A 12,019-nucleotide genomic window follows, 5' to 3' on the forward strand; every position below is an offset into this window, starting at 1 on the left:
TTTCCAAAATCCCAAAAGCTTCCAGGAGGTTGGCACTGGAGCACCCCACCATTTTTTGCACCCCATAGTTTGGCGACGTAGGCCTAGAGACCCCCTCCTTTCTCTCAACCTCCCTCGCTTCGGAACCACTTTCCGTTTCAAGCCGGAGCCTTAAGTTGGGTGTGAAACCGGTTCGGCTGCCGCTCGGAGCGGGAAACAGCAGGGACCGTGCGAAACATTACTCCGTTGCAGCAAGAAACGAAAAACGCTGCCTCCTTGGTGCCTTAGGAAGAGTCTCCGTTTTAAAGCAATAATAAAGATTCCATTAGTCCTGAAAGCGCCCTAAGACTTTCTGTCGCCATTTCTGCCAGTGGGATCCGGAGAGTCTCACAGACGGCTGCAAACATCTTGGCCCGTTTTGAATCTGGCGCAACTGTGTAAAGACGAGAAATTGGCATATAACGCAGTAGAAAAGGCTTTGAAGGAAAACACGGTGGAGGTGGAACTGTTGAACTGGAAGTTAGTTTGTAAAAAATAGGAAATCGGATAAAAAATCATATTGGGGGGGTAAGGAGGGGAAATGGCTCTGGCCATTCCTATGATAACAAGGCAGGTGGGGGGCACTTCGCCCCATAGTCTAGTAACAGGGTGGCCATGTGTCGTCTTTCCCCAGGACAGGCCCTCTTTTTCAGGGGTAAAATTTGAGACAAATTGCATTTATTTGCTTGGAACGGCTGCCACTGCATCGTCTTCTTTGGCAACCCTCTTAAGAGCGATGATGGGGCTGATCCAGATCGTTTCCATCGCCTACATTTGAGGGGGGAGAGGATCCGTAGCAAATTTTGCCTCTCAACAAACAGCACAACACAACACAAGGTCCTCCTGCTGCCCCTCTCAGACCTGAGAGGAGCTTCATGGGAGGATTCGAACCCTGAACTCTCCCAGGTCTTAGTTTGGCTCTCTATCTTTAAAAGCATTGACAAACGGCCTGGTATTTAAAACATAGCTTCCGTCTCCCTCAGAGCAGCAACAGGGGCCCATCTTTGTTTAAAGTTTAAACAAGCCTGGCCAGATATCCAAAATGCTGGTGCACCTTTAGTTGTTGTTTTTTTGCTTTTATTAATGATTTTATTGTCGTCGTCTTTTGGCAAACCTCTTTTGGGTTTGTTTGGGGTTTTTTAATCCAATTTAATAAATAGTAAGAATGAAGTGGCGTATTGATTTTACAAAGTAAAATAACAATAAATACAATCTTTATTTTGGGCCGTGTTGTTTGCGATGGCGCTGTGGTTATTTCTGAAGCGCTAAGAAGCGGGACGGTTAAGATTACGCGAAGTAATCCAATTGATGCATTAAAACGAGAGCGGCAGTTTTAATTGTGATAGGGAAATTTACCCGCCACCACCTTCCCCCACTGCTATGCCTCCCCGGTAGCGAGTGCGGGACTCGTGAACTCGCTAAAAGCCCGACGATGAGCGGGCATTCTTTCCCCCCCTTTTATGTCCATCTCCCTACACTTTACATGTCACACAAGCACCACATAAAACCCTCGTGATGAAGGGTTCCCCCAAAACCCCAATCTGCGTTCCGAAAAAGCCCCTGGAAAAGCGCTTCTGTCAAACAGCGCTCCGCTGGTCTCCATTTTCTCAATGAACGGGAAACCCACCAATCAGGAGCATGCATTCAGCTCAGCCTGCAAAATGGAACGTTCAGCTCAGCTACTATGATTCAATCATCACCTTCACGCTTGACTGAACGCTAAGTGGGTATTGACAGGCTCCCTGCTGCGAGAACAATGGAACCGAAACCAAAATGTATCTAGTTTGGGAAACTATTAATTATGAAGTGCAACAATGTTGCAAGTGGACTTATTTAGACTGTGGGTGGCCTGTCTGACAGCTCAGACAGTAAAATAGCATAAAATTCAATATCTCAGCAACGCAAAGTCCGATCTGCTTGATTCGAGTGTCTATCTGCTCCTTATAAAATAACCTTTCTGACCCCTCGGTCCCCGCCATCCTCCGATCATCAGAAGTATATTATTTCGATACTGCATAATTTTTGGACTCTCCACTCAGTAGCTTTCATAATCCCCTAAGCAGCGAGTCACGTCCGCAGGAGGAGATACACCCCTCCCGGTAATCCATTCAAGCACCCATCCATCAGTTACCATAGCAGCAGACATCCTCCTAGGAGCGTTCTATTGTCCCGACGCAGAGGAAACCTTCAATGTGTATTACACCCCACCTAGATCCATTCACCGGTTCCTGCCATCCTTCCTGTTATGCAAAACTTGTTTTTCCTATATGTAAATTCCACTAGAACCTCCTCTCCCTCCTCCCATTTCTGACGTTTTTGTGATGTATTTCGCTATGTATTCTGGGCAATGGCGGGAAGTTTTAAAAGTCCGTGACACCCTTTGTTCGGGGTTCGGACCCTCCTGAACCTTGTTGCGCAATAAACTCCTTTGCTTTTGCTCCAATCTCCGGCTGGTCTCCATTGCCTCCGCAGTGAACCACGGGCTTCCTCCGTAGGACCGGGAGCTGAGCCTCCTCGACCCGGTAATTTCCGTAACAATTGTTTTAGACAGCATTAGAAGGTGTTTTCTGAGGAAATATAGATCTCGACAGGGACAATGTCTGGGCGCATCTGGTGTCTTGTCCTTGAGTTTCTTCACACGATGACTCTGTGGGGCTTTTTCACCTCACGAAAAACAGCCGCTGGGGGAAAAAAGGCGGGAAAAGCCGGCTCTCCGCGCCGCTCCACGGAGCATGCGCCTCGGAGATCTAGCGTCGACCCTCCGACTTCCGCCACACTTCCATGAAGAAGTGTGCATGCACGCGAAAGCTCATACCAAGAACAAACTTAGTTGGTCTCTAAGGTGCTACTGGAAGGATGTTTTTTTATTTTTTATTTTGTTTTGGCTACAGTACTGTATTCCACTACAGTATGTGCAAGTCCCCGCCTCCCGTACGTGTTTGCACGTCCTTTTAGCCACATTCCTTCCGCCACCCTTTGCCTTCTGCGCACGCTCGGGAAGGCGGGGCGGGACCGCGCCTGCGCCGCCAAGGGCCTCTCCGCGTCGTGACTTCCGCCGCTCCCAGCCTCTTCCCCCAACTCAAGCTCCGCCCTTCCGTGCCCTCCAGGCGCTTGCGCGGGAGCCGCCTCTCCCCGCCGCCGCGCGCGCGCCGTGCCTCGCGCGGGCTGCCCCTTGCAGCGCGCCTGCGCGGAGCGGGAGAGCCCCCGCCCACTCGGCCCCCCGCGCCTGCGCAGTGCGGAGCTTCTTTTCCCTCCCTGGCGCCTGTCAGTCCGTCCGTCCGTCTGTGAGGGGGAAAGAGCGAGGCGAGGGAGGAAGCGGCGGAAGGAGCAGCGAAGAGGAGGAGGAGGAGGAGGAGGAGGAAGAAGAGCATGGGGCAGCAGCAGCACTGAGGAGGGGACGAGCAGCCGCCTCCCTCCCTCCCGCCCGCCCGCCATGGCCGACCCGGCCCCCGCCCGCAGCCTCGACGACATCGACCTCTCCGCCCTCAGGGTGAGCGGGGGAGGGGGGGTCAAAGGTCAGGGGGCGGGAGGGAGGGAGGGAGGGAGCAGGGATGGTGAGGAGGGGGCTCCGTCCGCTCCTCCCTCCCATGGCACAGGCTAACCCCCCACCCCCACCCCCAGAAAAACCTCCCGTGGGGCTGGGAGGGGAGGCGGGGGCCGCAGCTGTGACGCCCCCCCCCTCCGGTGTAGCCCGTGGGTTGGGTTGGGTTGGGGGGCGCGCCAGGAGGGGGCCTGGCGGGGATGGCGGCAGCGAGGAGCCCTCCCGGGGCCCCCGCTCGCCTTCCCTTTGCAGTGTCATCCCCTCCTCTGGCAACCTGCAGCACCGGGGGGGGGGGGAGGGGGCGGGTTCGCCTCTTCCGCCTCTCTTCTTCTTCTTCTTCATCTGCCGCCTCCCCACCCCACAGCGCACCCTACGCAGCCCCGCTCCGCTGCTGCTCCTTCTTCCCTCCTGGTTGCTGCAGTCGTTTTTTGTGGGTGGGGGTTGCCGTCTCGTTTTCTCTCAGCTGCTTATGGGGGGGGGTGAGAGATTAGGGAGAGCCAGTCCCCCCAGCAAAGGGATGGTGGGGGGTGAGCAAAGTAGGGGGTGGGGGACAGACCTACCTTCTCTCTGCCTAGGTCGCTTTCTGTCTCCCAATCGGAACACACACACATTTTGGGGCGGGGTGGGGGACCACAAGCGTGTGCCTTGCTTTTAAAAGCCGGATTGTGCTAATGGGTAGGCAAACCTTTTCCCCCCCCCCTCCACCATTTCCTCCCTTGTGCTTTCAAGGTCCTCTGCTTATAAAGTCTTCTATCTGGGCCCTGCAATCTCCTTCCTGCTTAACCCTTAAACTGGCAGGCAGCTCCCCACCTTCGGCTGGGTTGGTTCCATGGTTGTTAGCTAGCCTGCGCAATCTAACTTGTTCTATGAATATTCGTCATCTGTAATAACTCTTGCCACCTGAATTTGCTGAGGTTCCCTTTCCACCATCTCGCTTTACCCCAGAAGAGTATCACCCTGGTTATTCAGTGTCACTGTTACCCAGGAAGACTCCTGAGAGTTTTTGGATAATTGTTGCCTTGCTATATTTCAGACCCTCTTTTAAAAGTGTGCCTTTTGGTGTTCCGGAGCCCTTGGGGTCCCCACAGCTCAGTTCAGGTCTTCATGCTTTCCTCTGTGAGCGGGGAGGAGAGACTCAGACTGGGATCACCTCTCCCTTTCCTTCCTCTGTTTCCTCCCACAGCAGTGAAAATGATTGGTATTGGAAGCTCCTTGCTGCAGGGACCTGCCTCTTGCTTATGAAGCCCCATTTAGTACCATGCATAACTGCTTATATCTCCTAATAACCTGATCAGCAGGCTCTTTGTAATGCTTTGCAAAATGACCCTTTTAAAGAGGAAGTCTGCACAGAAGAAGATTTGACTGTCGTTGCTTGCAAGGTGGCTCTGGGGATACAGGGATGGGAGAAGAAACTTTCCTCTTCCTCCTTTCCTTTTAACCTTCATGCTGCGCCTGCTGCAGCTGATGGGTTTGCCTAAAATGCCCCCCTTTGCAGATGGCACATGGGAGGGGTGCCGGTCTGAGGCCTGTTTGCCCTCTTGCTGAGTGTAGCAGTGGGCTTTTTCGTTTGTGTGCGGGAGTGTGCTTGTGGCTCCTGTTCCTTGCAGTTAAAAGGGAACGTGGTGAGTCATGGCTGGTGATGTGCAGGGCTGGATCGTTGTGGCGAGATTGGCCACGGTGGGGTTTACGAGGTGGAGTTTTTCACCTGTTGCCTCCTCCCAAGTTGTTTTCCTCACAGGCTCACACGCATGCGTCATTTTTTAGGAAGGGCTGTAGCAGGATGGGCTGCTTTCATCTGTGCGCTGCTGTCAGCAGAATCGGGGAGCCGAGGGAGCCCTTTGGAATGCGGCCTGCCTTTCCCTTTCATTCAGGGAGGGAGCCTCTCGGTATCTGGAATCATCACCTCAGGGAGGTTGCACAAGCCGTGTCCTGAAGGATGGGGGAGCGCAGCCCTCCCTCGCCTCAGCTGATCCCATGTTTCCCCATTTTGGAAACATAAGAATATATCCCTGCTGGATCAAGCACCGTCTAGCCCAACATCCTGTTCTCACAGTGGCCACGGGAAGCCCACAAGCAAAATCTCGGCACAACAACAGCAAGTGATATTCAGAGAGGCACAGTCTGTCTCCGACAGTGGAGGCAGGGCACAGCTGGCATGGCTAGTAGCCATCGACGGCTCTCCTCCTCCTCCTCCATGAATTTGCCCAGCCCTCTTTTAAAGCCATCCAAGTTGGCGGCCATCCCTTCCTCCTGTGGGAGGGAGTTCCACAGTTTAACTATGCGCTGCGTGAAGAAGGACTTTGTTTTATCCCTTCCTCCTGTGGGAGGGAGTTCCACAGTTTAACTATGCGCTGCGTGAAGAAGGACTTTGTTTTATCTCTCCTGAATCTTTCAACCCATACATACACCTTGTGTGCCTCCTTGTCAGGATCCATCCCAGGAGGATATGTGGATGAAGGAAAGGATAGGAGTGGTTTTCTTGAAACCAGGATCGAGAAATAGCTTGTTGTGGTGGCTTCCTGTCAGAATGTGTGAGCTTCCCAGTTTCACAAGTTCTCACTGTACAGAAAAGAATCAAGTTTTTCCCGCTGTTTGAAGAGATCTGTGAAACTCAAAAGCTTGCACACTCCTGCACCAACCTAAGTTGGCACAATAACAATATCTTCATCTGTTCTGTGTGGCTTACGAACCTCTGGGCCCACAGGACAACAATCAGCTATTGAGCTGGAAACCGAGAGGCAGGAAATTCAAAGCTATTTAAACTTACTGCTCCTCATTTGGCCCACCCTCCTGTCAGGCTGAGGGCCTCTCATCTACAAAATCTCAACAGGCAGCCTGGAACTTGGAATTAAACAAAAACCTGGTCCAAGAGAATTAAGGCTCCTTAAATGGGACACACTTGCTTCTCTTTGCTTGTGAAGTTTCAAGTCCACCCAGCCTTTTAGACTCCCTCTTTCAAGGTGCAAAATGAGCATTTGTTCAGCATAGGCTGCTCTCGTTGCAAAATAGGAAGGTTTTTGTTGTTGTTGAGAAACTGAGTAATTCTCTTTCAGAAGAAGAAATGGTTAGGCAGTCTGTCTTCAAGTGTTCTGCAATTCCACACACCACGAAGGAACAAGGTTCCACCTGGTTTTCCTCTGCAGGGTATAGAATTTTATGACTGGCATTGCTGAGCAGAGGAGTGAGTACCTGGACATGGCAGTTTTTGTGACAGCGGAGTGCATTTTTGTGGTAAAAGGCATGTGTGTCAGGCAGGGTAGCTTTTGCAACTGGTGCCCTTTTCTCAAGGAGCTAGCAGCATTTGAGAAGCACCGTAGAGCACCCCGCTCCCCCCCAAAAAACCCCACACTCTGTCATGGTGAGGGGTGATTCTCAGGCGGATACTGCGATGGGTGGAGGTCAACTGCTGCTGGTTAAGCATGGCAGCCCCCCACCTCAGTCAAGCAAAGCGCAGTGGCAGTCGCCAGCCGTAAATTCCTGCTCACCTCCGGAGACCTCACACACACGGCATTTTTGCTCCCTCAGGCGCTCTCAGCAGAAACCGCCTGCCAGCTTTCCAGTTTTTCGTCTGCCACGGTGAGGTCTAGAGCCTTGCTCCGCTTCCTTGAAAGTCCCCCGTTTAATAACTGGAGGGCCGGGTTCTGCCCTAGCTGAAGCTGGCTTCCCGCACTTTGGGTTTAATTTATGTCCCAGAAGATGCCACTGAATGCACCTTGGCGCTCACTGCAGTGAAAGTGGGTCAAGGAGCCCTTCTGCCCTGAGGTGTGGCAGGAGCCAGAGGAGATGCCATCGCAGCTCCCGGGGCGAGGAGAATGCCAGTTAGGCAGGTTGGTTTTCACGAGGGAGGGGAAGGCTTCTCACTTGGAGGGAGCAGGCAGGAACAGAGCCTGGCCATGGGGAGGGAGGCTGAGAGGGGTGGGCGCAGGCCTTCACCCTCTCCTCTGGAGCTGCAGGGGCGGAGGTGTGCGTTTGTGGGGGGGATCTGCTGTGGCAGGGATTTGGTGATTCAGCTCGAGGGGCCACGGTGCCCTTGCCTGAGCAGGAATTGCTGGGTGGGAGCGAGGAAGAAGAACGTCTTTAAAAACAGGTGACATGTGAGGCTGGAGCTTTGGCGGGTGACAGCCTCGCAGAATCGACCCACCAGCAGAAAAGCCACTCGGCCAGAGGCCCTTGCACCACAGCAGAAATTAAATTTCCTCTTTCGGCAGTGTCAAGGACGAGGAGGGGACCAGCCTGGTGCAGCAGGCCTTTCCAAGTGGGCTGGGGGCTTCTGCCTGCCTAGGAGGCTTGGTCCCTTAAGCCGGCACCTCCATTGAAGTTCTGCCACAGGGAAGCTCCCGGGGCTTCCCTTCCTTGTGGTGTGCATCTAGGAGAGACAGCAAAGACTCTCCTTGAAGGGGCCTGCTCCCTGAGAAGGAGGCCAAGCAGCAGAGCCCAGCGGAAGGCAGCTTGCTCTTTTGTGCCTGGGCTCCGGCAATGAGTGTGTGAAAGCCAAGCTGCCCCTGTTGGCCCCTGGTTGTCGTCCCCCCCCCCCCGAGGACCCACCAGGCCCTCTGCCTCCTCTTTTGCTCTCTGACACCCAGCCCATCATCACTTGCTCCTTTCAGCACACCTGCTCTCTGGCTGTGCCTCCGGGTGAGGCAGGGGTCTTTGCTGCGCCTTAGCATCACAGGACTGCTGCGTTGGAAGGGGCCGGAGGGTCATCCAGCCCAGCCCCCTGCAATGCCCCTGCAGGGGTGCGCTTGTGTGCCTGCCTTGGGGAAGGTGTTTGGCTCCTGCCTGGCCCTTTCCCCCTTCCGGCTCTGGAGTTCTCTGAAGGATCTAATATTTTAAAAAAACAAAACAAAACACCTTTCTCTCTCGGTTGCCTCTCTCCCCTTCGCCCCACTGTGCTGGTTTCTGGCTCTTATCTGAGATGCACAAGCCTGCAGCAGACTGTGTGTGTGTGTGTGTGTGTTTGTGTGTTCCCTTTGCATGGCCTCCGCGCTTGAAAAGGGATCTCTGTGCAGGGCTGCCTTGATGCTGCCGCCATGCTTTCTTGTTGCTAGGGAGAACTTGTTGACTGCAGCATGTTAGCCTTGATTGAATTACAATCCTCCCTTTCATGCTTTTATATATTCTCTCTCTCTCTCTCTCTCTTTCTCGCTGTCCTTGAACCAGGCAGCACACACTCGGAGCGAGGCAGATTGTTACTGGCCTCGCAATAGTCGCCTTCCTCTCGACTTGCAAAGAACAGGCTCCCCCAAGACAGTCTTGGCAGGCAGGCAGGCAGGCAGGGGAACCAGAGCTCCAGTTTCAGCTCTGTTTCTCCCCCAGCAAATCTGTCTCCAGCTCCTGGTTCTGTCTCGTGTGAGTGCTCTTGCAGGGAGGATGGAAAGGCAGGAGAATCCACAGTCGCTTTTTTGGGTGGGGGGGGTGAGAGAGAGGGAGAGGGGAAGGAAGGAGTCTGTCTCCCCCACCCAGGGTGGCTCTTCACCTGCTGCTTGAGATGCACCCCACTTTTCCCCAAACCTGCAGGATTCAGGAGAGAGGCCCTTCAAGCTGACAAGGGGGTGGAGGCAACATTTGGGTGTGTGTATGGGGGGTGCTGTCCTCTCAGCTCCTCTTCTGCATTTTGTCAGCACTCGCATTTTGTGTGTTGGGTGGGGGATAGAGAGAGAAAGAGCGAGCCCCCGTGGTGAGCGCCGCTGGTGTGTTTGGGGGGGGGCGGGATGCAGGGTGGCTCTGGAGGTTGATGGATTCAAACGACAAGGAAGCAGGTTCCGAGTAACCATTAGGAAGAACTTCCCTTTGACCACAGAGCGGACTCCCCCAGGTGGTGGTGGGCTCTCCTTCAGTGGGGGGCTTTTAAACAGAGATTGGGTGGTCGTCTGTCAGGGATTCCTTAGCTGTGATCCCTGTGTTGCAGGGGGTTGGACTAGATGACCCTCAGGGGTCCTTCCCAACTCTACAGTTCTATGATTCTGTCCACCAGTGGGGCCACCGTGTTAGAGAGGAGCGACAAGCCCCACCCCCCGAACTTCTGGAAGGCTCAACAGAGAAGTCATGGGTCGGCTGCCAAAATCAGGAAGACATTTCAGCATGTTTCTCTCCTCCAGTGTCCCTGCAGTGTGCAGTTTGGCTGCATTGCTTCCTGAAATGCAAACCATGAGCCCCCCCCCAAAAAAAAACAGGTGCAAGCTGACCTGACATGGTGTCTAGGCACCCTGACAGCGAAGTCCTTCTTCATGCAGTGCAGTGTTAATCTGTGGAACTCACTCCCACAGGAGCCAGGGATGGTCAACAGCCTTTATGGCTTGAAGAGAGAACTGGGCAAATTCATGTAGGAAAGGGCTATTTATTGATGTCTGAAAGCTGTGAGCGAGGCTCTGCTCTGCTTCCACAGCCAGTTGCTGGAAACCACAGGAGCAACGAGATCTCTTGTGTTCGAATCCCGCTTGGGGGTTTCCCACAGGCATCGCATCTGGTTGGCCCCCTGTGAGAACAGGATGCAGGGCTAGATGGGCCCCCTTTGGCCTGTTCCAGAAGGCTCTCCTTTTGCTCTAAGAAGGGGTTGGGCTGCTAGGTCCCCCTTCCACGTGGGGCTGGAGGGAGAGTTCTGGGCAGCCAGCTGGCTCTGCTCTCTCTCAGCCCTCCTCCTCCTCCTCCTCCTCCTCCTCGTGTTGCATGAGATGAAGTGGCCCTGCTCCTTCCTTCTCTCCAGGGTGGGGCTGAACCCTTTGCTCAAGGCGGACCTGCCCCAACCTGCTTTTCCTCTCCCGGTGGTGGCTCTGGTTGAATAAGCATTTTGCAAGCAGGCTGGCTGGGCTACAAGCGATCAGGAGCCCGTACTGCTTCTCTTCACCCCCATGGGGGGGGGAGAGATTAAGAGAAGACTGCCCAGTGGATTCCTTTGCAATCTTAATGCCTTTGGTGGAAAGGCCTCACCCAGATGAAAAGGAGAAAAAAACCCACCCCAAAACACACACCGGCCTAGTCCTAACCCTCCCTCAATAAAACCCTTCTCAGAGGTGAAGAAAATGAGGTGTGTGGGGGGGTGAGTCTTCCACCTCTGCAAAAATGCTGGTCCTGGAGATTCTTGCCGACTCGGTCTGATAATGCTTGTAGGTCCATTTTACATATTTATTTATTTATTGCTTTTATATTCCACCTTTTTCTGCAAGGAGAAACGTGTGTCCCCCCTTCCTCATTTAATCCCCACAGCAGCCCTGTGAGGTAGGCTAGGCTAAGAGGAAGCAATAAGTGGCCCAGAAGGTGGCACCCAGCGAGCTTCATGGCTGAGTGGGGGCTGGATTTGAACCAGGCTGTTCTCTCCTGGGTTCTCTCCCGACACTCTCACCTCTCGTGATTTCTCCAGCAGAGATGGGCAAGTAAATGCTGCAGATATTTGAATCAAACTGAGACAAATTCATGAGTGATAAGGCTTCCCATTGGGGCACCTAGCTGGCCACTGGGCGAACAGGACGTTGGACTAGGTTTATTTGAGGGTCTCTCCTCCCAGCTTGCCACTCTGCCTAGGAGGCACCTTGACCAGGAGGAGAGTTTGGGCTGCTTCGGGTCTCAAAAGTCCCACAAAGTCACAGGGAAGTGGTGATTCCTCCTCCTGCTGGCCCAGTTGCCCAGCCGGGGTTGCCCCCCACCCTCCCCTGCTCCCCTCCTGAGTTTATCCGTGCACCGTCTGGTGAAACCTTGGAAGGCAAAGGGACTGTGCAGGAATTGGATGGCGTGGATCGGTGCATTGGCAGGGTTTGGCATTGTCCTCTGGCTGTGAATCGCAGACCGAACCACAGACTTGCGGGGTTGGAAGGGACCTTGAGTGTCATCTAGTCCAACCCTCTGCAATGCAGGAATCTTTCACCCTACGTGGGACTCTAAAGAATCCTGGGCTGCAGCTGCCGTGTCCAGGCCACAGTGGGCCCCAGCTCAGCACCTGACACCTTAGGTCAGGCACCCCCAAACTCGGCCCGCCAGATGTTTTGGGACTACAATTCCCATCATCCCTGACCACTGGTACTGTTAGCTAGGGATGATGGGAGTTGTGGTCCCTAAACACCTGGAGGGCCGAGTTTGGGGATGCCTGCCTTAGGTGTTGCTGTGCGCACGGACAGACACTCAGAGGTATCCTTGCCACCCTCTCTTGGAGGCAAGGACAAGCTGGATTCAGCGAATCCTCAAAGGAATCAACCCACCCACCCACCCCGCTTTGTGCTTGGGGGGTTGTTGTTGTTTTGAGACCAGTGGCTGTGCTTTTTCTGTGTCCCGGAAGCTGAGGTGGTGCATCCTGTGGCTTGATCTCCAGTGGGGGAATTGGAGGTGGTGGTGTATCCCTCCAGGGTCACGAGCTGCTCCGCCACTGCGGTTCGCCTTCAAGTGTCCCCCGGGGACGTCTGTGCAATGAATTAATAGGGAGCCCAAGTGCCTGTCTGGGGAGGGGCCTGGCTACCTCCTGCCGGGGAGACC

At 54.1% G+C, this 12,019-nt stretch overlaps 1 protein-coding gene across 10 annotated transcripts in view; it reads left to right on the top strand.

Moving 5' to 3' along the window:
• The first annotated feature begins 3,440 nt into the window (after positions 1-3,440).
• The window catches only part of MINK1 (misshapen like kinase 1), a 52,800-nt gene continuing 44,221 nt past the window's right edge, over positions 3,441-12,019 (top strand). For all 10 annotated transcript variants that reach the window (XM_033169098.1, XM_033169101.1, XM_033169099.1 and 7 more), the window contains exon 1: positions 3,441-3,508. In XM_033169098.1, coding sequence (XP_033024989.1) covers positions 3,452-3,508 — 57 coding nt within the window. In that variant the 5' untranslated portion in view covers positions 3,441-3,451. The remainder of the gene's footprint in view (positions 3,509-12,019) is intronic.

This window comes from Lacerta agilis, chromosome 14, assembly GCF_009819535.1.
Source record: "Lacerta agilis isolate rLacAgi1 chromosome 14, rLacAgi1.pri, whole genome shotgun sequence".
NCBI classification, from domain to species: domain Eukaryota; kingdom Metazoa; phylum Chordata; class Lepidosauria; order Squamata; family Lacertidae; genus Lacerta; species Lacerta agilis.